General features: G+C 31.5%; 5 protein-coding genes across 12 annotated transcripts; 3 read left to right on the top strand and 2 right to left on the bottom strand.

Annotated features, from left to right (window-relative positions):
• Window positions 1–219: 219 nt before the first annotated feature.
• Window positions 220–5,114, top strand: LOC123682820 (leucine-rich repeat protein soc-2 homolog). Its single transcript, XM_045621629.1, has one exon. The coding sequence runs from the start codon at window positions 524–526 to the stop codon at window positions 2,222–2,224; it is 1,701 nt and encodes a 566-aa protein (XP_045477585.1). The 5' UTR covers window positions 220–523; the 3' UTR covers window positions 2,225–5,114.
• A 289-nt stretch (window positions 5,115–5,403) lies between these two features.
• Window positions 5,404–8,536, bottom strand: LOC123682810 (arginine/serine-rich protein PNISR). 2 transcript variants are annotated; one of them, XM_045621620.1, is made up of 2 exons: window positions 8,244–8,536; window positions 5,404–7,716 (listed from the first exon to the last, which is right to left on the bottom strand). In XM_045621620.1, the coding sequence occupies exon 2, from the start codon at window positions 7,704–7,706 to the stop codon at window positions 5,919–5,921; it is 1,788 nt and encodes a 595-aa protein (XP_045477576.1). In that variant the 5' UTR covers window positions 7,707–7,716; window positions 8,244–8,536; the 3' UTR covers window positions 5,404–5,918. The 2 variants fall into 2 exon arrangements, with proteins under 2 accessions (XP_045477576.1, XP_045477566.1); XM_045621610.1 differs by having other exon boundaries at window positions 5,404–8,189; window positions 8,244–8,535.
• A 264-nt stretch (window positions 8,537–8,800) lies between these two features.
• Window positions 8,801–9,561, top strand: LOC123679044 (RNA-binding protein 8A). Its single transcript, XM_045616389.1, has one exon. It carries the CDS (start codon window positions 8,917–8,919, stop codon window positions 9,406–9,408), a length of 492 nt encoding a protein of 163 aa, XP_045472345.1. The 5' UTR covers window positions 8,801–8,916; the 3' UTR covers window positions 9,409–9,561.
• Window positions 9,562–19,682, bottom strand: LOC123679006 (small RNA 2'-O-methyltransferase-like). 7 transcript variants are annotated; one of them, XM_045616337.1, is made up of 6 exons: window positions 19,462–19,682; window positions 18,911–19,355; window positions 18,353–18,535; window positions 17,777–18,286; window positions 17,180–17,406; window positions 10,105–10,231 (listed from the first exon to the last, which is right to left on the bottom strand). In XM_045616337.1, the coding sequence occupies exons 2-5, from the start codon at window positions 19,306–19,308 to the stop codon at window positions 17,184–17,186; spliced, it is 1,314 nt and encodes a 437-aa protein (XP_045472293.1). In that variant the 5' UTR covers window positions 19,309–19,355; window positions 19,462–19,682; the 3' UTR covers window positions 10,105–10,231; window positions 17,180–17,183. The 7 variants fall into 7 exon arrangements, with proteins under 7 accessions (XP_045472310.1, XP_045472300.1, XP_045472272.1 ...); XM_045616329.1 differs by lacking the exon at window positions 10,105–10,231 and adding an exon at window positions 16,763–17,033; XM_045616354.1 differs by lacking the exons at window positions 17,180–17,406; window positions 17,777–18,286; window positions 18,353–18,535; window positions 18,911–19,355; window positions 19,462–19,682 and adding exons at window positions 9,562–9,971; window positions 11,794–12,762; window positions 13,693–13,921 and having other exon boundaries at window positions 10,106–10,201.
• On the top strand, window positions 19,657–23,612 carry LOC123679040 (small RNA 2'-O-methyltransferase-like). The gene is made up of 5 exons (XM_045616376.1): window positions 19,657–19,796; window positions 20,004–20,436; window positions 20,644–20,826; window positions 21,621–22,106; window positions 23,266–23,612. The coding sequence occupies exons 1-5, from the start codon at window positions 19,790–19,792 to the stop codon at window positions 23,381–23,383; spliced, it is 1,227 nt and encodes a 408-aa protein (XP_045472332.1). The 5' UTR covers window positions 19,657–19,789; the 3' UTR covers window positions 23,384–23,612.
• The last annotated feature ends 1,230 nt before the right edge of the window (window positions 23,613–24,842 follow it).

The following is a 24,842-nucleotide window of genomic DNA, read 5'->3' as shown; positions in this document are numbered from 1 at the left end:
CTACTTAATAATATTTGTTTTTTGGGTACTACAAAACTGACTAGCATATAATTATTGCTAGTATTATCATCAATATAAAAAAAAATATTATAAAATGAATTCAAAACCTAATTCTTTATATTATATTGAGGAAGAAACGATTTGTTTCAATGCGTCGTTATTTTATTGCCATCTTTGGAATGCGCAATGTATCACATAGAAAAGAAATCTGTATCCAATTCTGGGGCGGAGGCAATGATTTTTTCATACAAAGATTTTAGACGTTTTTGCTAGGAAGTTAGCAAATGTATCGAAGTTTATGTCATCTTTGGTCTTGATAAGTGTTCTGTCCTTGACTATTTTAGGCAAAATACCCAAATCAACACAAACGAACAAAGGAGAGAAATTTTAACTCCAGTATGAAATACAGTGGCTGTAATTCAATTGAGAGGTATATTTAAGAAATAATTCTACTTGGCATAAAATACAGAATTTAGTTATGACTAATATATAGAAACTCAAAGGTTTCTGAGTGTTTAACGGAATGACACAACCAAATCCTGCAAGTGGCTGTTTGTCTGAATCGGAAATGCCTGAAGCTGAGTGCTCAAGTGTATTGGAAAATGCAAAGCAGAAGAAATTTTCCTCAGGGTCAGTAGGGGCTGGCGATTTAGCTCGCCCTAAAGTAGTTACTGTCAAACACCCAGAATCTAACAAATTGAAACCGACTGCCAAAAAGAACAAACGAATTCAAGCCGATTTAGATGTATCCAAAGAATTCCTTAAATGCAAAGAACAAAATGTGAAACGATTGGATTTGAGCAAATCAAACATAACACAACTACCACCAACTTTGAGAGATTTGACACATTTAGCAGAACTTTATTTGTATGGAAATAAATTAGTTTCATTACCTCATGAAATCGGTTGTTTAACAAGTTTACAGACTCTGGCTTTGAGTGAAAATGCTTTGACAAGCCTGCCAGAATCATTAGTGAGTTTGAAATCTCTCAAAGTCCTAGATTTAAGACATAACAAACTAAATGATATACCAGATGTTGTCTACAAGCTGACTTCATTAACTACTCTATTCTTAAGATTCAATAGAATTAGGGTAGTAGGAGATGAAATAAGAAATTTGAATGCTCTCACTATGTTGAGTTTACGGGAAAATAAAATAAAGGAATTACCTGCTGGTATTGGTGATCTGATACACTTAGGAACATTTGATGTATCCCACAATCATTTGGAACATTTACCTGAAGAAATAGGCAAATGTAATAATTTGTCCACTTTGGATCTTCAGCATAATGAATTATTTGATATCCCTGAATCAATTGGAAATTTAGAACAGTTAACTAGGTTAGGACTACGTTATAACAGACTGACTAGTATACCTGCTTCCCTAAGTAACTGTAAGCACATGGATGAATTTAATGTTGAAGGAAATACCATAAGCATATTACCTGAAGGTTTATTATCCAGTTTCACAGAACTTACCAGTATTACCTTATCCAGGAATAATTTTTCTGCATATCCATCAGGGGGACCTTCCCAATTCACAAATGTAGATTCTATCAATTTAGAACATAATTCAATTGATAAAATTCCTTATGGAATATTTACACGTGCCAAGCATTTAACCAAGCTGAATATGAAGGAAAATCAACTGACTGCTCTACCTTTAGATATAGGAACTTGGGTTAATATGGTAGAACTAAATTTAGGCACAAATCAGCTGACCAAATTGCCAGAAGATATCCAATATTTACAAAGTTTGGAAGTATTAGTTCTCTCAAATAATCTTTTGAAGAAAATCCCAACAAGTATTGGAAGCTTAAGAAAGTTGAGAGTACTAGATTTAGAAGAAAATCAATTAGATCAACTTCCAAATGAAATAGGTTTTCTACGAGAACTTCAAAGACTAATTGTACAGTCGAATAGACTGACGTCTTTACCAAGAGCCATAGGACTCCTATCAAATCTGCAGTATTTAAGTGTAGGGGAGAATCTTTTAGCATTTCTTCCTCAAGAGATTGGTACATTAGGATCTTTGGAATCCCTCTATATAAACGATAATCCGTCTTTGCACAACCTTCCATTTGAGCTGGCTCTGTGTTCAAATTTGCAAATTATGGGTATTGAAAATTGTCCATTGTCACAAATACCAGCTGAGATTATAGCTGGAGGTCCCTCCTTAGTTATACAATTCTTGAAAATGCAAGGTCCATACAGGACTATGTGATTACCATGTTGAATTTGAGGAATGAAGTAGGTAGGTCATCTGTTGGTTTCTTACTGAAATTACTAATGAAACTATAATACTGATTATGAATCATGAGTTGCTTTATTCATCTAAATAACTTGATCATTATTTTGTGACTGTTGAATTAAGTTATGCCATCCTATTGAAACTTAACTATTCATAATTAAAAGATTAATAGCATACTCCTTATTCAATAAAAATTCAAATTTTTCAAGGATAGAAGGAACTTTTTCGAACAGATTTTTCAATACTTATTGGTCAATATGTAAAACACAGCAATGTTATTCTACAAGATATTACCAAATGAGTGCGAAAGTTTTTAGGGATGGATCCTTGACAAAAATTCAAGTTGGTATTTCATGTAATCATGATCACTCATGTCTTTCCCTGGAAAGTTATATGGTTCCATATATGAGACAATGATGAAGGAAAGGCATTTAATTGGTAGGTTCTATCAATAAATAATGGTACCGTTAAACAACTTGTTTTGTAAACAAAACCAAAAATCAACTAGATTTTTTCGATTCGATTTAAAGAAGATCCATTCATGCACAATTTTCTATTTTATTTCTTCAATCAGGAAACTTTTACAGCCACCACAAGATTGAAATAATTTTGCAATAAATTAGGCTTTTCACTACATATTAATAAATTCAGAAATTTTGCTATATTAAAAAATTCTGATAGAATAAATAGGGGTTGCATTTGAAATATCAACAAAATTTTAAAAAGTATAGATAGAAAGCCTTTGCATGTCCACAGAATATTAACTCTTCATTGATTTCAACGAAAAAAGCATTTTTTCTCATTTTTGCAACAGTCCAACTTCTCAAAGAAAGGACCTTAAAGCTTTTGTTCACTTGAAAGAGCCCTTTAATTTTCTAAAATGATGCACTGCCTTGAAACTTTTGCATTTATTTGGTAACATCGTATAAAAATAAGGTTTTTTTCACTGAAAAACCAACAGACGATCAACCTTTTTAAGTATACATAAGTGACTTTGAAATGATGCATTAACTCAATAGTTTTTTAATCTGTTTTAAGATGAGAAAGCAATCATATTTTTTTAATTGTTACATTGAAAGGCCTTCTTACTAAAGAACTTTTCAATAATTCTCAATACATATCCGGGTGATAAAATATAAGTTTTATATAAAATTAGCTATAATATCAAAGGTTTATTACAAATCAATGATACTTGTAATTCACTGTTTTTTCACTTATTATTTCTAATGAAAAAATTGTTAAGCTGAATTTTCTCAATTTGACTCTTCATCAAAGGAAACAGAAAAAAGTGTTATGAATTCCAAATGTTTTTGACCCTTTAGCTTTTGAGTCGGCTTTTTATAATATGATAAGCAGATTATTTTATATTGAGGTAAATATCAGTGAGCATACTTGTTTCTGGAAACCACCAGTTCTTCAATTTTGAAATATGCTTGAATAAACATTAATGGGAAAAAATCATAAAAAATGAATTTAAATAATGAAAAGGAGCCTATTTTTAGTGGTACCGTAACAGTTGTTTTTGAGTTCTGGTGAATCATCAAATATTTGAGATGACGACATTCTCTATCATCTATTGAAAAAAAATATTCAGAAAGTCTAAAAGTTTGAAACATTGAGTTAGTGTATTTTTTCTTACTCATGATGATAGTTGTTTGGATTACTAACAATGAGGAATTATAAAAATGTTTGTTACTTTGCTTTCATCGAATTGTTGATTATATATCGAAGAAAAATGCTTTAACACAATTTAAAATTGTCATTATTTATATAAACAGAGGCTATATCTTCCTAGTTAAGTGATTAATATCCATCGAGTTTATTGAATGATTTATGGAATGTCTTTGATAAAATAGAGATACCTGCCTTCTTCCATATAAAGTGTGTTGTGAACAAATTTTATTCCATATTTCATTTTATATACCTAAGATCTCAACTTCAAAGTGTTTTTTTTTATGTAATTCTGTATGGGACTGAGAACTTACTTGTTCAACAAATATTTTCCAACAAGTGAAAGAAATTTTGTATAACATAAAACTTCAGGAACAGTTTGAAATTCAGAAGTGACAATGTTTAAGAAACTACTGGCCTATCATCATTTTTTAAAATCTTGAAATAAAAAATAATTTACGTCCATTATGAAAGACAATAGCTGTGTTGTTATTTAGATATTTCAAACTGATTTTTAGAATGCATATAATTCTCATTTTATTCTTGGTCATATTTATGTTGCAGCAAAGAACATTCGTTATTCACTTGTTGATTTAATTTTTTTACAACCGCTTTAATTTTTCATTAAAGTATCAGTATTTTTAAATGCTTTTTCCATTTGAAGTTTCACAAATTTTGTTGATTTAATTGTTTATCATGCTAGATAAAATAATGAAAAAAGAATTTCCACTTTGTGGAAATAACTTTATTTTATCTATGATGAAGGACCGAACAATTAAATGTTTATCATGTTGAAAATTATCCTTATTGTTTATGTGATGAGAAAATTTTACCTTTGACGTTTATTAGGATTAACAATATTTTGAATAAAATTAAGTATTCAATTTGAAAAACGAAATCCTAGTCATATTGAAGTTTGATATTTACCAAAAATTCCTGAAATATATTGTTTTTTAATTGTGATAATGCAACTCACAATTTAGCATAAGGTTATCTCATTTAATTTTTTATTAAATCTATAAAATCCAATTGTTAAGTATTTCACCCATCAAGATGATTATTTCTCTAGCAAAATGATATGCCATTTTGCTGCTTTGTGAGCTTATATTATCTTAGTTGTAAGTTGAAATTTTTATATTTAATTACTGTTTTTATTTACATATATAATATATACTGTATGTAATAACGTTAACTTTTCCTTACTTCTCAAAATACCTGACTACATGCAAATCTATGATATGAAAGATTTTTCAAAGATGAAAATAAAGAAGGCATAATCTGTCCATACTACATTGCACTAGAAAAGATATTTTTTCTTTGTTAAATTTCCATTTTATTTTTGAATTGCTCATCATCTTTTAGAGAAATCTTTGCTTCCTCATTTCGAATAATATTATCCAAATTATTATTCTCAGTAAGAAAATAATTGCCACAAAGTGTATTAAAGCAAAATATGAGGTTATACAACAAAATCATTTAAAAAAGCCAAAAGAAGTCTTCATTCAATATTTTACAATACAATTCAGATACAATTAAGTATTAATAATTATCTACAAAGTAATTTACAAAGCAACCCTTCTTGAACATCAAAGTTAGAAAGTCAAGCAATCAATTAACTTTGTTAAAGTATTATTACCAAGTTGACTGAAACATTATAATGACATCATTGAGTCCGATATAATTTTTGTGATCCTCATTCTTATATGAATTATAAGAGACAAAGCAGATTTCAAAAATATTTTATCTTCACTATTATACTTCAATACAACTTTTGAAATACTTGAACTGTAAATTGGTATAAGAAAACAACACCTAGATTATTCCACAAAAATGAACCTTTATATAAAATTTTTACAAGTTTTCCATGAATATGGAAAAGATTAGAAAACTCAAAGTAAACAACTGGAGTATTGATCTTCGATCGGAAAATTCAACAAACCTATATAGAATAAATTAAAACAAGATAGTTCTACAGATGCCTCAATTTCTGTATTTATTACCTTCTAGAGGATCTTATATATGATCTTGACCGAGACCTTTTTGAACTTCTAGAATAAAAGGGAGACCTAGAACGTTTTCTTTTAGACCTAGAACTTCTATCAGAAGATCTTCTAGATCTGTATGAAGAAGACCTAGATCTTGACCTTCTTGAAGATCTGGATGTTCTTGATGGAGACCTTCTACTTCTATCTGAGCGATTCCTATCTTTCTTATATTTATAGTCTGAAGAATGCCTCCTCTCATAAGATCTTGAACGGGATCTTTTGGTTTTATGTTTTCGCCTTTTTTCTGGAGTATACCCTCTCATTCCAGATCTATCCCTATGTCCTCTTTTTCTGCTTATGGACGATTCCCTACTGGAAGAAGATCTTCGATGACTTGACTCATCATCACTTACATTTGAACTTGGAGAAGAACTTTGACGATGTTTAGAATTTGTATCCTTACTTTTTGAATTTCCTTCTTCTTTCTTTGGTTCAGGAGTGTATTCTTCGATGTGGTTTTCAGAGCTTCCTTCATCTTCATCTTTTGTCCTTTTGTTATCTTTTTCTTTTTCAGCTTGTTGTAACTTATCTTCAATTCCTTTCTCTGTGTGTACAAAGTCTGCTTTTCTCCTTCTAATGGAGTTTTTCAGTTCATCATCTGAATCTTTTCTAGAAGAATCACTGTTATCACTTTCACTGCCAGAATCACTACCATACATTCCCAAACCAAGCTTAGCCTCAACATTAGTCTTTCCAGTAACTTTACCAAGGGTCTGTGTTTTTTTAATGTATCTTTGTCTTTCATCCGTACAAATTGAATGAATCGATTCATTTGTGACTTTTAGCAATATTTCAGTCATTGTTCGTCTTACTAAAATAATTAACTCATCATGATTTAAGGGTTCTGGTTCTTCCTTTTCCTCCAACTGTTTTGGGCTTTGTTCTTCATCACTATCAAATTTACTTCTTCTCCTTTCACTAATTGTATCTCTCAACATATCCATTGCCTCCTTTTCAATTTCTTTCAGCTTATCATCCACCGAAGTTGATTTTTCTTTTTCTTTTTCCTTCTCCATTTGCTTTAATTTGTCTTTTTCCATTTTTTCCAATCCTTCTCTTATCCATGCAGGCAACTGCTTCCTTTTATTAGCATCCAAATTGTTGCTTTCACTCTCTGGAACCAGTGGTATATTAACAGGAGATGGAGTACTTGCTTTAGGTATGTTTACTTTGCTATACCGTCTATTATGAGCTTTATAATTTCGAGAATGATTAGAAGCAGATTGTCCACTATAACTACTACCAAAATCATTACTTTTCACACTAGTGTAGCCCACAGAAACACTTGGATTGTCCTTCGGTGCTTCTACTGATGTATACCCTTTAGGTAATGGTAACAATGTAGTCTTAGGAGATGGATTAACAACTTGTGGTGTATTTGGGGGAGGATTCCATGCAGGATTACCCCACTCCCAATTTGGTTGAGCTTTCCAATTCCAAGAACTATCATAAGGCTCCACAGAATTTGGAGCACTGTTCCATGATGAGTTTGCAACATTATCTTCAGAATTGATAGGTGGTAATATTTTTTTTTGTACTTGAGGAATGTCTTTGACTTCTGAAATATTATTGGGTGGTTTTGGTTCAGGAATTGGTGGTCCTGCTTCTTTCATTTGAATCCATTGTTGAGCTAAAGCTGCCCAATCCACTTGTTCATTAGGCATGTTTTGAAAAAAAGCTGGGTTTAAGGGCCACTGGCCATAGTTGGCTGATTCAGTGGAGTCACTACCGGAATACATTTTTCCAGATCTGAAATACAATAGTTTTATACAGTCCTTCAGTAGTCACTCAAAGTCTTTTTTCAATAATTACTAGAACTGTTTTTAACTAGTTTCACAGTCAAATCAATGATCAATAGTGGTACAAGAATCCAAATAGGTAACAATACATGATAAAGAGGTATCTGCAGATGTTGATATTGCATTTTCAGACATAATACAATTTGTGCCGTTATCTTCAAGAGAACTAAAACTACTAAAAGTGTATTCTTATTTTTGATACCGGACTTAAAATGTTCATGTTTACATCGAATAGATATTTGAAATAGTGCTTCAATGGTTAAAATAACGTCATAGATCCACATAGGCAGGAAGATTAGGAACCAGTTCCAATGTATCCTCCCCTCTAGACGTAGACATAATAGGATAAAGAATACCAATAGTATAAACCAAGTAAAAAGCGCCCTATGGATCACCATTATATATTTCCATCAGGAAGTGTATCTGTAATAACGTGAGATAGGAGTAGGGAGGAATTTAAGGGATGATGATTCTTACCTTAGGACTTGACAGTAATTTCTTTCAAGGTTCGCTATTTTTCAATTTAAATATTTTTGCTGTTTCTTACCACTTGGGTCAATTCTGAAATACTCAATATTACACTTTAAAAATCGTATAATGCTATTCCATAACATGCCGGGATCATTTTGTTTGAGAATTTTAATTTTTGTATCCAACACTAACCAAGCTAATCTGCGAATATGCCTCCAATATAATCAGTCCCATCAAAATTATGAAGTATGAAGGAAGTTATTGATATGAACTACAGAACACTAAAAAATTCATTGTTCTTTAATTTTTTTTTCTTTCATGATATTTTGATATTCATAGAAATATGGTATTAGGCTTGTCTCGCAACGTCTTGGACTCGACGCTATGGGCATATGGCCATATGGCATATGGTATTAGTAAGATACTGCTTTACATCCATGGTGGAAGAATACATCATGTTTACATCGAAAATGACCCCCTTATTTAAGATTTAGTTCAAATGATGTGAACTTGGCTTTATAAGTTTTGAAGTTCTATGTTTTTAAAGCCAACATAAATTTAACCTTCAAATAAAATAACCCCATTTTTGACATTACAAAACAGTTATTTTATAAGAAGACAGGCGAATTTTATTATTAACATTACTCTGATATTATTATTAACTCTATAAATCGATAAAATGGTTGACGTTCTCGATATCAATGCAGCAGTTGATATAGATGTTGAAGACGAAGGAGATCAAAGTGTTCTTCGCTTGAAAGACAAAGTTATCAAGAGAAAAGGTAGAGGATTTGGAGTAGGTGAATCTCGAGATTACGACAAGCTAAAAAGGTACGAAACTATAGAATCAGAAGACGGAGATGAGCCAGGGCCTCAAAAATCTGTCGAAGGATGGATTCTTTTTGTTACATCTGTTCATGAGGAAGCTACTGAAGATGATTTGACAGAGAAATTTTCTGAGTTTGGACCTATCAAGAATATCAGTATAAACTTGGATAGGAGAACTGGATTTTTGAAGGGTTATGCTCTTATTGAGTATAGTGATTATAAAGAAGCTGCAACTGCTAGAGAAGCGTTGAATGGATCTAACTTATTGGGCCAAACCATAGGAGTAGACTGGTGCTTTGTTAAAGGTGCCAAAAAATCAAAACGTAAAAGTAGGAAACATTAATCAAATGTCAGCAAGAAGTATATTTAATTTATAATTATAAATTACTATTCTAAATTTTCACAAAGAAATAAAATCAGTTTTAAAGAGTGTTTGGAATATAGGTATAATGTCTTCTTTTTTCATTTGCTTAATTAAATATAAAATTAATTTTTATTTGCAGTTTCAATTATTTTAATTCATATTGAATGATACATGCATGCTATTTGGTATTCACACAAAAATTTTGGTTTTACTAAATTATATTTTGGAAGGATATTCGTCGGAATTATCCTTGTTTCAATAAATCAAAGTAATGCTAAATTATTTTTAAATATATGGACACAAATCATCGTGGAACACTTCCAAGGTTATCTAATGTATCAAAGTATTCGTCACTGTCATCATCATGCAATCTAAGATTATTGATTTGTCTTCGGTTTCTATGGGAAGTGGTAGCTCTGCTATCATCTGGTAGAGAAACAATATCTTGAATGGAGCTTCTATTGTCCGCTTCAGCTATTGATAATGAATCATTTGTTGAAGATGCTTCAGAACTTGCATCTTCATTTTCGTCATCATTGTTCCTGATAATCCAAGGTGTATTATTTCCTGAATAAGGATGTTTTAGGTAGGCTTATTTGTTGAAGAAGAATGGAAAACAACAAAAATTAAAGACGCAGAACCTTCAATTTCTGATGAATCTCTGACTTATACTTACCCCATCCATCTCCTTGACTATAAAAATAAGCCCATTCATTAGTTACTGTCTCGTTTTCTACTGGAAAGTTATTCCGTAGTATTCTCAACAACCAACCTGGAAAAACGTTGCTGTTAATGTGGTGAGCTGAAAGAAAAGACAATTGTTAGAATTAAATATTAATATAATCCATGCTGAGGAACCAAAAATTGTCTGAGAAGGTAAAAGTAGAATTTGATACATATGTCTGAAATTATTTGGGCTAATTATAATATCTATGTGTATAAATTTTCATTTTTCACTTGATATAATACATTGCACTTCAAAATGAAATTATGTTCATTATATCTTCCTTATTATTATCATCATTCCTAAGATTTCTTATTTCTTCCTATTTTCTGTCTATTTTTCGTCTTAAATATTGAAAGGTATCTTAGCTATTAGATTTTGTATTCTGCGTATGAACAATTTAGCACGCACACTCGTCTTGCTCATTCCTCATATATAGGTTTGATTGTTCAACACAACCTTCTTTTAGCTATACTGGGCTAACACTGATAGATCCAACTAAAAAATTGTAAGTGATTCCTATATTTTCTGAATTAATGTACCGTCACTATATATTTGAAGCAATTTTCCATTAAGAAAAGCAAGTGAAACTCACATCAATTCAAATACCAGTATCTTCAAAATTCGAAACATATATTGTAATATATCCAACTATTTACAAGAAAATTAGATATATGCAAGAATGAATTGAAGGTTCTCCCTTGTATTCACTGGATCTTTCAACTGGCTGGTTTATATATAGTTTCCATCCAAGTCCACTGAAAAACCAGTATGAGTATTCATTGAAATCTAATTTTTTTATCCAAATTTTAATGGTTCTATTCAAAAAACAATAGTACTAATTTGTTAAGTGAGAACTTATTTTATTTATTTCCACACATCTTCAAATTAGATATTATTGAACAGAAATCCTATAGGAATTCCTGCTTGATGTTATGGGTATAAGATAAAGTCCAATATTCACTTCTAGTGACTTGTCGATAACGCAGGTCCGGACTGACAAAATAATATTTTTCATGTGACATGTAAAACACCTGTGCATCAATTTTTTGAAACGCGAAATCATCCTAAAAACCCCCTATCAAAAAAGCCTTATTGGCAAAGCTGTCACATTATACTGATTCAGATTCCTCAAAATGTCTCCATTGAAAGCCAGTGTACAGTTATTCTTGAAACACCCTGTATATACTGTTATATGGTCTAATGGTGCAATAGGCGAGTGAACGAAGGGTACTCGAAAGTTTCCTGATTTTTTTTCGATATTCTTCTTGAATTTTTTGAACTATTTTAAGTTCAAGAATAACTAATAGAATGTTTATCTGGCCTCTGACAGTAAAATATTTTGTCAACTCTTAACCTAATTTAATGTATAAATATCTTATTGAAAATTTTTGATAACAGATATAACAAATTCTTTAAATTAGTGAATTTTTGTCAAAAAAGCGAGATTAAATGGAAGTGAAGCAGGGGCGGATCCAGGTGATGTTTGAGGGAGGGGGGCATAGAAAGTCACAGCTTTGCAGTTCGGCAGCTGCTATTTCGTTATATATTTGTGTTCTGTACTGTGGTTCGTATGATGAGAAAATTCCAGGATCAATAATATAACGAACGAATCAAGTAAACTTGGAAAGTCTTCTTACCTGAGTCATCTTCATTCAAAGGGCGTATACCTAAGAACACCACGTTGTTTGATGGTGCGCCTACAGTTATTGTTTGGACGCTACTAAATCCATCAAGCAGTGGTGACATATCGTAATCTTCTAACAGATCAACCCGAGAATTCGGGTCGTACAGAGCTTCTCTACTAGCTACCGAGTTCTTATTTTCAACCCCTTCCCTGCCGCGTTCGATAACAGTATCTTCTGAAGTGTCATTACTGTCACTGCTACTAGCGTCGTTGTTACCACAGCCATCTCGATCGGTCGAGGATGAAGGGAGGTCCAAGATATGGAAGTTAGAACTGGAGGAAGTTCCAGATTCGGGCGTCTGAACAACTGGATCATCTATATGATCCGCTATAAGTTTGCTGGGCTCTTTTATATCGAGCTTGTTCAAGGTATTTTCTAGAAGGCAATTAGCAATTGATTTAATATGGCTCAATGCGTCATCCTCACTATCTGACAGTGGCTTTTTGATTTTTCGTTTCGTGCTAGAAGCGGGTGTGGTCCGTTCCCTGAAAGATCTCCGAGGTGACCTCTTACTGGACATCTTAAATTGCGTTCTCATGATATGACTGAAGAATGTTTTTCCCAGAGGATAAGGTCTCGATTGATTCCGGTTGTTTAGACAATCAAGTTCATTCACTTTATTGGGGTCCGGCAGGGGCCTGTTCGCGGTCTTCTGATCTTTCAATAAGGTTTCTGTACTGAACAAGGGTTCGAATTTACAATCGCTCATAATAACTGCTTTCAATTGTTTCCTCAGAGCCGATTCTTTAAGGCTCATAGAACTCCCTATTACTTTATCATTCGCATCCTTGACTACAGGCTGAGAAGTGCCAGTAATGGATATAGGTTTGGCTGGCCCCGGCTCGAGCAGTCCTTTCATGTGCTTTTTGTTGCCGTCCATTTTTTTTGTAACTTTGGGAATTCTCGAGATACCCTTAGAACCTTCAAAAAAACGTTTGACCCTATAACTTGTATTGCTATTTGTATCGAATTTTCCACTACTAATAAATCTGAACAAAGTAGACACTAAATAAGTAGATACATATGAATTTCAATAATTGAGAGTTTGGAGACGTGTGAGAAAAAACTTCTAACCCCTTAGAAATGATCATATTTTACGTTTCAAAATACATAGAAAAAAAACTGGTCGGCTGCTCTACCGCAATAATCCTCCAACATAAGAATATCTATGGTTCTTAGGTAGGTATATTTTGGTGGTAGTGTAGAATCTAAAAAAGTATGCAAATTTCAAATAGGATTTCAATACCACTTTAACCGTAATTGATACATATTCAATTTTTCATAACTTGGAAACTATTGAATAATTAATAGGTTGCAATGTTAATATGGTTTTATATTTGTCACCTCTAGAATTTCTATAGAAAAAAGGCTAGTTCTATTCAATAAGGTAGAAAAGTTTGAAGATAACCTATTTGCAATGTACAAATTTATTCTCAATTTTTAACTATGTTCATTGCTCAAAGCAATAAAATATTTCATTGCGTTGATATACTTGAGGCATTGCAAATTGTATTTATTTTTTAAATGCATATGTTCGAAAAAATGAAGTAATCTTGAAAAGTGAGGTTTTCAAAAACCTAAACCTGGTTTTATTTTAGTTGAAAATTGTGTTTGAAAATATCGAAGTGAAATTTCATGTTACAACCCTGTAATCACCGAAATTTAAGATTGATTCAAATTTGTAAATTGAGTTAATGAAATCGGAAGTAGATTTAATTTTATTAGAATTACGATATAAACTTTCCACTACCCTTTTTTCGTCATTTGCAGCACAACAATCCTATAGTCAGATAGAGAGGCTTTTATATAATCTACTATGTTCAGATTCGTTAATATAATATTCAGACCTACTTGAGGAGTGCATTACTGGTTCCTTTTTCTTAGATTTATAATGTTTGTAAAGCTAACTAAATTGCTCCTGTATCATCTTTTTTCATATGATGCTTTTTTCTATAATGAAACCGCTTCAGTTACCAGATATTAGGCAGGTGATAGGTTCGCTGAAATATGAGAAAAGTTTATACTGAAATTTGAAAGCTTTTCGTTATTTATGAGATGTATTACTGGAAATGTCATTTTGACTGATGAATCAAGTTCTGATTTGAAAACAACGAATGACTAATTGATTTTTCTTTCTTAAAAGCTCAGAGTAAGAGAGTATAACTTTCGCTTAAATCCCGAACAGTGGCGACGCTAACTTTCAAGCATAGGGGGGAACAAGGAGGGGCAGAATTTTTTCTAAGGGGTGCCAAGATTTCCAGGTCCATCTGGTTTACGTCAATTCATGGTGTATTTTTTGCTCATGCGTTATTTCAGGGGGGGCAGCAAGAATTTAAGGGGGTGGGCCCATTCTAGCGCAGCCACTGATCCCGAAATTTTATTCGCTAATAAATTTCATCACCATAAAACGCAGAACCCATTTCGTAAATACGTAAGAGCCCGAAATAAACCAACAAAAAGTGACCTTTTACAACCCCACCCAACAAAGGAACTAAAAATCTGGGCTAATACCCAGTGCATCATATTTATGTTTACATTATCTTGAGTGATGCAGCATGAAAATAGGTAACATTTAATATATATATGGTACTTTTTGTAGTCTCCTGATTTAATTGAAGAACAATTTTTTTTCATCAAAATTTTAAACTGTTTCATTAACGTTCAACTAATGCTCTAGTGCGTCAAATAATGTTCATCCAAGTTGAGGTTCCGTAAATAAGTAACTTCAAAATTTTGTTATCCTGATAATTTCAAAACTACAGATTGGATTAGGTTGAAATTTTGCATTCAGATTAAAAATAACAATTTCAAGGTTCATGCAAATTGCATGTGGATCACATCATGAGAACCAGGAACAATTCAAGAAGAACAACAGTTCAGGCTAGGTCAACATTTCGTTTTTATATGTAAAAAAATCGCTCAAATGCTCATCCCAAATTTCAGGAAGATCATATCATCAGAACTCCCCATCTAAATAAAATAACATGCAAAAATGACATTGTAATAAACCAGATCTCATGAGGTATGAATGACTAGGCTAGGAACATAGTGAAGCGACCAAGAGGTGCGAAGAGGATAGTAGAGAGGATAGCGGTTCCCGAGAGTAGCGGCGATGACGAGGTGTCATCTCATAGTGAGGCGAACAAAAAATCAAGGCGATAGTCGAGTTTGATTATTATAGAGGAGGCGCGTTTCCGAAAAATGGATTTATACTGTTAGAAAATTCGTTATTGAAACTCTGGTATGTAATGAAAATGAAAAATGATGAAATAGAAGAACTTGTAGTGTTCACGAAATTAATAAATCTAGAAAAATACATGGTGAATTTCATCACTTGTATAAAGAATTACGCGATCATCCAGAGAAATTTCTTTCATATTTCCGTATGAATATGGCAACGACTACATTCTGGGAAAAATTGAATCTAAATTAATGAAAAACTGGCCTAATTTCATTCGCGACCCTATCACTCCCACGGATTAATTACTTGTTTGTTTCATTTCATCCGCTACAGCATCCCATAACTTGTCCAAAATATATCAATTATGATGTTAAGCATCTCTCTGATTCCACAAATATCGAACTTATGAATGCGTCAATATCCAATTTTATTTATTGATTGCGCAGTAGCGCGGCGATGAAGGAAAATATATTTATAATACAAGTGCAGAAGGCATTGATATTCTTCCACGAGTTCAAAATTCAAAAACGAGCCACGAAGTGCCGAGTTTTGGAATGAACGAGTGGTAGAATGAGCCTTCTGTACGAGTATTATACATTATTTTCTCTAATTCATTGCATTTTCATTGAAATTGATGAAATATTTCCATAAATACAATTTAGTGCTTTTTGCATTGAAAAATGTTGGTTGGCAGAACTGATTTCTTTAAGGCAAATTGATGAATTGACAGATAAAGCCGTGGCGGAAAGTTCGGAGTGCCAACATAGAATAATAAAATATAACCATGAAAACTGTGCGTTTCTGATATATTCTCACACGATTTTGTTCTACAAGATGTGGAAGAATGAACGGAATAACCACAGAATTGGAGAAATAACTATTCTCCAATTCTGTGGTTATTCCGTTCATTCTTCCACATCTTGTAGAACAAAATCGTGCGAGAATATATCAGAAACGCACAGTTTTCATGGTTATATTTTATTATTCTATGTTGGTATTCCGAACTTTCCGCCACGGCATTATCTGTCAATTCATCAATTTGCCTTAAAGAAATCAGTTCTGCCAACCAACATTTTTCAATGCAAAAATCACTAAATTATATTTATGGAAATATTTCAATAATTTCAATGAAAATGCAATGAATTAGAGAAAATAATGTATAATACTCGCACAGAAGGCTCATTCTACCACTCGTTCATTCCAAAACTCGCCACTTTGTGGCTCGTTTTTGAATTTTGAACTCGTGGAAGAATATCAATGCCTTCTTCACTTGTATTATAAATAACTATTTAGAGTTCGCCACAATGCCATCCCACACAAAGTTTGGAGCATTCATGAGTTAATTTTAGTCAAAACAACAGGTGAAAAACGGATTTCAAGCCCAAAATTTTTCAATTCTGCAGAGCAAGCCTTTGTTAGATACAAGCAACAAATCCATCCTCGAAGTTTTATAAGCTTGCTGAACCCGCAAGCTGTGCGATAATGATAATCTTTATATACATTGTCAGGTTTCTAAGAAACTCTGATTCTGTTTGAAGTTGAATGTCAATAACACTTCGAGGATAGCTCTGTTGATTTTCTGAATGAAAGAATTTGTCATATTTTATTCGTAATAATCCACTTCAAAAACTTCAGGGATTTTTCCTGAAATTCTTAATTTCGAACCGAATATTTCTTAATTTTCTTTTAAACATTCTAAGTAGGTCAGGTAAATTTCATTAAAAATTTTATTCTAATGATTGGTTTTATGCTTTTTCCTTTATTGAAATTTTTTTGAATATAAGTTAATATATATATAAATATTAAACAATCAATAGATATATCAAATAATAATTATTTTTAATTAAATAAAAACTTAACTAGAAACCGTAAGAAAAAACAAGAACAAAAATAAAAAAATATAGTCATGATACATTCTCTATAAGTTGAAACCATATTGAGTACTCATCATCACCACAAAACAATGTTAACATTGATTCGATCCTCCATTATTATCAACAGTGAATTTGAACTGAAAAATGAATATTCTGTATTATTTTGTTTTAAATTTAAAAATGGACCGAGAAGCAGTTTAATGATGTTAGAAATTACGCAAAGAAATTTAATCAATTAAGCATCTAATGACTTAATTCAAAATTTTATAGTTGTGATCCTCACCTGCTCAATTAACTGCCGTGATTTCGGTTTCTTTATCCCAGTCAGAAAGAGACTTTTCATCAGATAACTTATAATCTTCATCTCCCCAAGACTCAGTTCCAGATTCACTACTTGAAGGTGTTATTGGTATCTGATGTAATACACATGAAATCCATTCATCACTTTCCTCATTGAAATTTTTCATCAAGCAATCTTTTATTTCATAACCGTGATGAACCAGAATATCTCTAAATATAAAAATAATTATTTATTCAAGAGGTTCCAGAAAAATGCCTGGTATTTGAAGTTTTTCAAGTTCACAGTAGACATACTATTTAATAGAAGTTTTAGCAACCACCAATGATCTGAAAATATGTAGATAATGCATATTAAAGAGATAAATCAACTTTAACCTAGGAGCGACTATGTTATGACTCCAGTTACCCGCTACAAAAATCAAGGGTCTCACTCCTAAGTTGATTCTTTCCTTTCTATGCACTATCGACATATTATTAAATAATTGGTAACCACATACCCTTTACAAATATTTGTTAAACACTTATAAAGAACAATTTAGTATCATTATTTATGAAATTAAAAATCTCTGCATATACCTACTTTACTTCTTCCTCTGAAATCAATTTTCCTTCAAATATTGTAGTAATTTTGAACAATGGTATTTCTGCCACACCATCTTCATTTCTGTATTTGAAAGAATTATCATATATTTTATCCTGTATGGAATCTAAAATGCGTTCCTCTTTAGATCTTTTATCCTCTTCTTTATGAGGATAAACAATTGTTCCAACCAACCTGTAGAAATTCAGATCATTTTTTCCTATGCTTTTGAATTCTTTTGATTTTGTCAAATATGTACAAATACCAAAGGGTTGCATTGGATAGCAGGTAAGACAGTGGTTGAGATTATCTTCACTGGTATTACAGAGGTTTATTTGGCCACAAAAACATTTTGATATGGGAGGATTATATGAGGAATCTAATATATCCTTTCTCACAAAAAGAGCCAACTGTGAACAGGATCCCAGGAAATCAGTACCCTCAGGACCTTTGCCAATGCCAAAAAATGTGACTTTATACTGTGGAAAACGTAATGTAATATTGGAAGCCCTATAAAATGAAAACAGAATTCGATTGAATAAATCTGAAACTTCATTGGTTCAAAGGAATACTAACCATGATTCAAATTGTTCTCTTGTCCATTCAAACTTATGATCTAGGTGACGAAATTTTTTGAAATTTGGTAAAGCCACATTGAAATCTGCATTAGGAGTAGTGAAAATAACAACCTTCGGTTTGATCACATAAAATATCATATACGGAACTGCTTGTAGTGTATCTGGAAATAAATGTTCAATTCTGAAAAAAAAATCATATCAGCATTTTATTAAAACAATAATTACTGACCAATAGAAAAGATAGAATATAAAAATTAAATTTTGTGTTTACAGCTGATGAATCATTTAACTACAAACTGCATAAATATTATTCAAGTAAATATAATTATATAGATTATCAGGTTTCTTTTATGTGCACTTATTTATTTAGAACACTTTTTTTTTATGTATTTGATAGGTCGTTACATGATGGAAAACCATCTAATTGATAATAAATAGCAGTTATTCTAATTTCCACTATTTCATAGAATACTTAAAATGAATTCAAATCACTTAAAATATTTCAATCCTTTTTTTTCAAAGTAAGAGATATTTCACAATATTTAATGTTTCTTACATTTCAATTCCAACTACAGCATCTGAATTCAATATTCTCAAGTCAGGATCTGAAATACTCCCTTCGAATACATTCACCTTTAATGGATTAGTTCGTTTATTAAAATGATCATATAATAATGGCCTGATATAAAAGAGTCTCTCCTCCAATATATAATCATCTAAATCTACGAAATTGATTTCCCTTATATTCGAAGTATTTTTCAGGTATGGAAAAAAATTATAACTTGAACATCCATACTCAGTCACTGAATTTAGAGATTCTCTCCATTTTGTATTTGTCAATAATTCGTGGACTGCTGTATATCTTTGTTTAGAAACAGCAGGAGTGAAGATTATGTTACTTTTATCTTTGTTATAATGCGACGATGAAGAATTTTCAATCTTGATTTCTTCCATGTTTAATGGTTGGATCTCTGTTTTTCAGCTGCAGTTATTTATATTATCTGTTGGTAGAAAACAAATGAACTTAACAAAGCTAAATTAATAAACGTAATCGAACTGATTTGAATTTTCTAAAGATTTATTATAAAAAGTGAATTTACATATTACCTTTTTATTTAGCCTGATAATCTTCTGAGAAACTAATAACTGAATATCTAAAGAAAAAATCACCCATAAAATAAATACATATTATAGTTGTATTTGTTTGTATCTAAGATCTTATTTGTATCTTGAAATATAAATGCAAAGTATTTCACTGTTCTTGCAAAAGCGGCCAATATTATGATTTAATATTTACTTCTCGATTTGAAGGTTAGGTTATAAAAAAAATTTTTTATGATGCGTATTTCTGCATCATGCTTTCAACTTCATAAAGAATTTCAATGTATGCTTCAGAGTTGATAGAAAATTATCAATATCTAACGTGCACGACTGGATGATAGGTAAAAATAACAATTAATTTGAATTGAATTTAAATCTTAAGCATATTTGGGTTATCCATTTCAATCGATTATAATATATATCCTATCCAAATAATTTTCTTGCAAATTTATTGCTTGTCCATTTTTTAATCATCCCTAATCTTCTTTACCTCATTATTCAGTATTAATGTTCGTCTTAGGTATTAATGAAGTATTTTTCAATGTTAGAAATGGTCAAAAGAAAGTCAAGAAATCTTCCAGACGTAGGAAAAATCGAAATAGAAGATTATTCATTCTCTTATTATGATGAAGACACTCGTGATATAATATTTGAACCCCGTGTATATCATCAAAGATATCAAAGATCATTTGATATACTCATCAATCCACGATGGAGAAAAGATATAAAAATAATTACTGAATATGGATGTGGCGAATACAAGTTAATGAATTATTTCAAATATTTTTTAAGTCTTAGAAAAATTAACTTCGTAGATATTGACGCTAAACTCCTTAAAGAAAAACTTCCTTTTATTAGAATGTGCGATTATCATTATTCAGAAAGAAGATTTAATCCATTGCAAGTTACTGCGTTTGAAGGGAGCATTTCAGATCCTGATGACAGAATACTTAATTCAGATGTGGTGATAGGTATTGAAATGTAAGAATATTTGTACTAACTGTGGTGACAGGTATTGAAATGTAAGAATATTTGTATTAACTCCTTTTATTTAACCAAATTGTTATTGAAGGTTAACAAGAATTTCAATATTATTCATTAGGAAAATATAATAGTTGGTACTTTTTTGGTAGAAGTCCATTTCAGTTTGTATAATTGATAGTTTGTTCATTTTGAGGATTTTTTCAGAATTGAACATTTATATCCCGATACATTAGAGGCTGTTCCATATGTCATATTTCATAGTGTTAGACCAAAGATAGTTATTTTTACAACTCCTAATGCAGATTTCAATGAGGCTTTACCAAAGTTCAAAGGAATACGTCATCCAGATCACAAATTTGAATGGACTAGGCAGCAGTTTGAATCGTGGTAAATATAGCAATGTAATGAAAGAAAAATTTCCTTTTCAGTTTTGAATATCAAAACACGAGCTTATTATTCGTAACTATTTTTCACATTAATTACGTTGTTTTTAATAATAATAATAATCTTTATTCCTGACTCTTAATCAACAAATGTTGGTGTCAGAGCCTTTGTAAATTGTTACAAAAATAAACTTTAAATTCTAATATATATAACACATAATTTTTTATGAGATCCTAGTTATTTTTTACATACATTTTAAGGTTTTTAACAAATTTGTAATAGTCATTATTTTCCACTATGTTCTGTGGTATTCTATTATATGCTGCAGTACTCCTATATACTGGCGAATCTTGTGCCTTGGTTGTTCTGGCAAATCTATTTCTCAGGGCCTCTTGCTTTCTCATCTGATAACTATGACATTCTTTCACTTGTTTAAGTCCTATTAAGGTTTTCAGTCTTCTGTTTTTCACTTTGTAAATAAGTTTTACCTGTTCAAAGATCTTCAATTGTTCTATATTCATTTTGTATGATTATATTCATATTGTATGAAAAACATTCAAAATTTAAGAGTGCAATATGGAAAATCAATGGTAAGTTGCAAAGAAGTTTGGTGCAACAGTCCCTAACATTGCTCAATGCATATTGTTATGTAATAGAATTATTTTTCAATTCAAAAAATTGACAACATGCAAAGTGAAAAGTTGCAAAGAAGTTTGATCTAATAGGATCATTAGTTTTTTCTTTCTATTTATGTGAACTTGACCCAGAACCTAATGTTTTTTGTCATTAATTTCAAGGGCATTGAATATAATATTACGTTTTCCCGAATATGAAGTTTCATTCTTTGGAGTTGGTAAAGGTCCAAGTGGAACTGAACATCTTGGCTGCTGTTCACAAATGGCTCTTTTCTTGAGGAAGGACATATCAGATCAAATAAATCGCCTACCTTTGTTGAAATGTTGGTGTGGCAAACATTATCAAGGTGGACCAAATTGTCTAATGTGCCACCCACTGATACCTTTTGGAATATGTTCCTACATGACTAAATCAAAAAAATTTGAAAATATTGAAGAAAATTATCTGATCTTTTATAAAGAAATACATTCTGTTGATTTCCTATACATAGATGACGATAGAAGAACTGATGAGGAGAAATTAATGGAAATAATGATTTGTAATATGAATCATGAGATACTTTATGGAGAAAAAAGTTGTTATGTTCCATTATATAAGATTATCAGTACACAACAATTTGGAGTTTTAATCTCTGAAGAAGAAGCAGCGTAAGTAACAACCATATTTTGTATTGTGTTAAAATAAAACCAAAATTTACACTATGTTTTAATATTTTCTTCATGGACACCTCTTCTCATTAGAAAAAACGGTTAAAAAAATGATTTGAAAAAGATTGAATTCGATCAAATCGGTAATTATGGAAACAAAATTTTCTACGGTCATATTTACGGAGCCCCTAGTCAGAAATTTCAAGTTTCTAAGATCTTTCATGCAAAAGTTATCGTATTTGCGGCCGGACGTGCAGAATTGAATTTGACGGATTCGTCATCAATAAGTTTGATAACAACAGTTGTTAATGTTGTTGTTTGAGATCATTTCCTGCTCAAAATTCGAAAAATACAGATATCGTGATGAAATGATAAAGTGACTTGTTGCTTGCTGTGAAAATTTCATTTGAAACCATTATACAAGGTGATTCAAAAGTACTTTGACAAACTTCAGGAGGTGATTCCTCACAATATTTTAATATGAATTGTCCAAATAAATATATCTGGAAACGATTCAATTCCAAAATACAAGGTGTTGAAGTTTTATTTTTATTTTCGTTTCTTTTTAATAAATTTCGAAATACTGACCTTAATTAAACGAAAATTGGTATTGAGAGGTTTTTTGATTTGTTGAATTCGAACCTGATGTTATTATTGCTCCCATTCGTGTGGTCGCCACCTACACCTCTTTTTTATGGAGATTCATAACTTTTTTGAGCATACTTTTTATACATTTTTCAGTAAAATAATCGATTCCTCATGTCTACGTAAAAAAGCTACCCTTGTTACAAGTTGCTATAAGTAACCGTTTTCTAGATATTTGGACTTGAAAATCCCAAGTCTGATAATCGATGCGAGTTGAAGTTATTATTATTATTTTGCATTTCTCACAAGAATGCTAAGGAAGTTGATTTGACATTTAAGATTTATTTGTAGGGGCGCCCCCTATTTTTAAAGAAAAATGACAATAAAAACCTTTTTTGGAAACTTAGCATTCCCGGACAAATATTTATTCGAACTATTCATGTTAGTTAGCGGATTAACCTCCTGCAGTTTATCGAAGTACTTCTGAATCACCCTGTATATTATTAACCTGATTTTAAGATGTCATTATGACTTAGTTATTCCCTTGAAACTAAAGCTATTGTGTGTGTTGTAGGGAGATTCTAAGGAATTATGGTTTTCTTGTACAAAAACAGTTTGTTAAGGACGATATAGGACCAGTTGTTTCAGAAGAAAAGTTATGTGTACAATATATTGCAGATGATGAGATATGAAGGTATGAATCTCTATACCTTGAATTCTATTCAGTGAAGTGGGATTGTCAAAAATGATTGAAATTTTAAGATTGATTCAAATGTGATCATTTCAAATGATATATTATATAATTGCTTCCATTCAATTGTTATCACTGCTTAATTGTTAGTTATATAATATAAAACTGATGTTATTAAATATGAATTACTTTTCAAATTCAATTTTTATACAATAAACTTATTACCATTATTATTAGTTGTTATTTAAAAATAAAAAATATAAATTCTAATTCTGCCACTAAGATGTAAATAACTTAATCATTGATTTCAAAATATGTATATGGACGAATCTACAGAAACAAATCAAGATGTTATTTTTGATTTTCGAAATGAGTAAAAGGTCATAAAGTAATGTAATCTCATAGAGAGTTCAATAAATAATTCCTGATATTTAATAAATGGAGAAGAATAAAAGCCTTAGGAAATTGATTTATTAGTAAGTATTTGCCATCAAAACACAAATTACTCTCAGAAATAAAACAATATTATCCTATAATTCAATACATCCATTGCATTATGATTTCCAATCAAAATGAAGGAAAAAAAGAGAGGGATATGAGAGAGTGCCTTACAACGAGCCGAACATTATTCATGAAGTGATCTCTTGGTTTGGGGTCAAGTAATGGGGATTTTTGCAATGTAAGGTCAATAGATGACGCTGTATGATGCTTGTAACTACAATGACTTGATAAAACATGTTTTATCAAGTACTTGTTACTTGAGAAAGGTGCATTTCCTGATTACCAATATATTCAACAGAAATAGGATCTCTCTGTTACTGGAGGTCTCGAAGACTTATGGGGAAGGCGATTGAAACAAATTATAACTGATATTTGTATTGAGTCAAATGCAAAAAATTAACAGGGTTGGTTGAGAGTCTATCTACCATAGATAAATACAACGGTATATGTCCTGATGGAACACAATTCTTCTCTTATTGGCTAAAGCTGGCCGCTTCTGGGCGATTGCTTGCTTCAGACGTCCCAATTGTTGACAGTACAGTTCCAAGTTAACAGTTGCGTCGTAGGGCAGCAGCTCATAGTAGATAATTCCCTGCCATTCCCACCAAACACATAGCAAAACATTCCTGCCATCAATCTCCGTCATATCATGGTCACCGTTTCCGCGTATCGACCTCGACCGTTTTCGCTTGACGTTGTCGTAAGTGTCGTATTCATCACCAAAAGCTTCAAAAATGGGTCTGTTGTGTTGCGATTCGCAGATGGAAATTCGATCCATGCGGTTTTTTGTGTGTGGCACCCATACATCGATCTTTTCTTGAGATCAGCCTGATGCAAATGGTTCTGAAAGGTTTTTTGTGCAATCTTTAGCTCTTGAGCAATCGAAACAGTGCTTAAATTTTCAGTCGCCTGGCTTGCATTTTCGCCTATATCGAAGAAAAACTGAAAACTATTGCGTA

This window comes from Harmonia axyridis, chromosome 1 (assembly GCF_914767665.1).
Source record: "Harmonia axyridis chromosome 1, icHarAxyr1.1, whole genome shotgun sequence".
NCBI lineage: Eukaryota > Metazoa > Arthropoda > Insecta > Coleoptera > Coccinellidae > Harmonia > Harmonia axyridis.
The sequence above is the reverse complement of the archived record's forward strand: the minus strand, read 5'-3'. Positions and strand labels throughout refer to the sequence as shown.

Coding starts and splice junctions, on each gene's coding strand:
- LOC123679040 (XM_045616376.1), top strand. Junction 20,827..21,620: donor AGGCAGCAGTTTGAATCGTG/GTAAATATAGCA, acceptor ATTAATTTCAAG/GGCATTGAATATAATATTAC. Junction 22,107..23,265: donor ATCTCTGAAGAAGAAGCAGC/GTAAGTAACAAC, acceptor TGTGTGTTGTAG/GGAGATTCTAAGGAATTATG.
- LOC123679006 (XM_045616316.1), bottom strand. Junction 10,232..11,793: donor TTTGAATGAAGATGACTCAG/GTAAGAAGACTT, acceptor CTTTTCTTTCAG/CTCACCACATTAACAGCAAC. Junction 9,997..10,105: donor TAGTCAAGGAGATGGATGGG/GTAAGTATAAGT, acceptor ATCCTTATTCAG/GAAATAATACACCTTGGATT.
- LOC123682810 (XM_045621620.1), bottom strand. CDS start 7,706: ATGTATTCCGGTAGTGACTCCACTGAATCAGCCAACTATGGCCAGTGG.
- LOC123679044 (XM_045616389.1), top strand. CDS start 8,917: ATGGTTGACGTTCTCGATATCAATGCAGCAGTTGATATAGATGTTGAA.
- LOC123682820 (XM_045621629.1), top strand. CDS start 524: ATGACACAACCAAATCCTGCAAGTGGCTGTTTGTCTGAATCGGAAATG.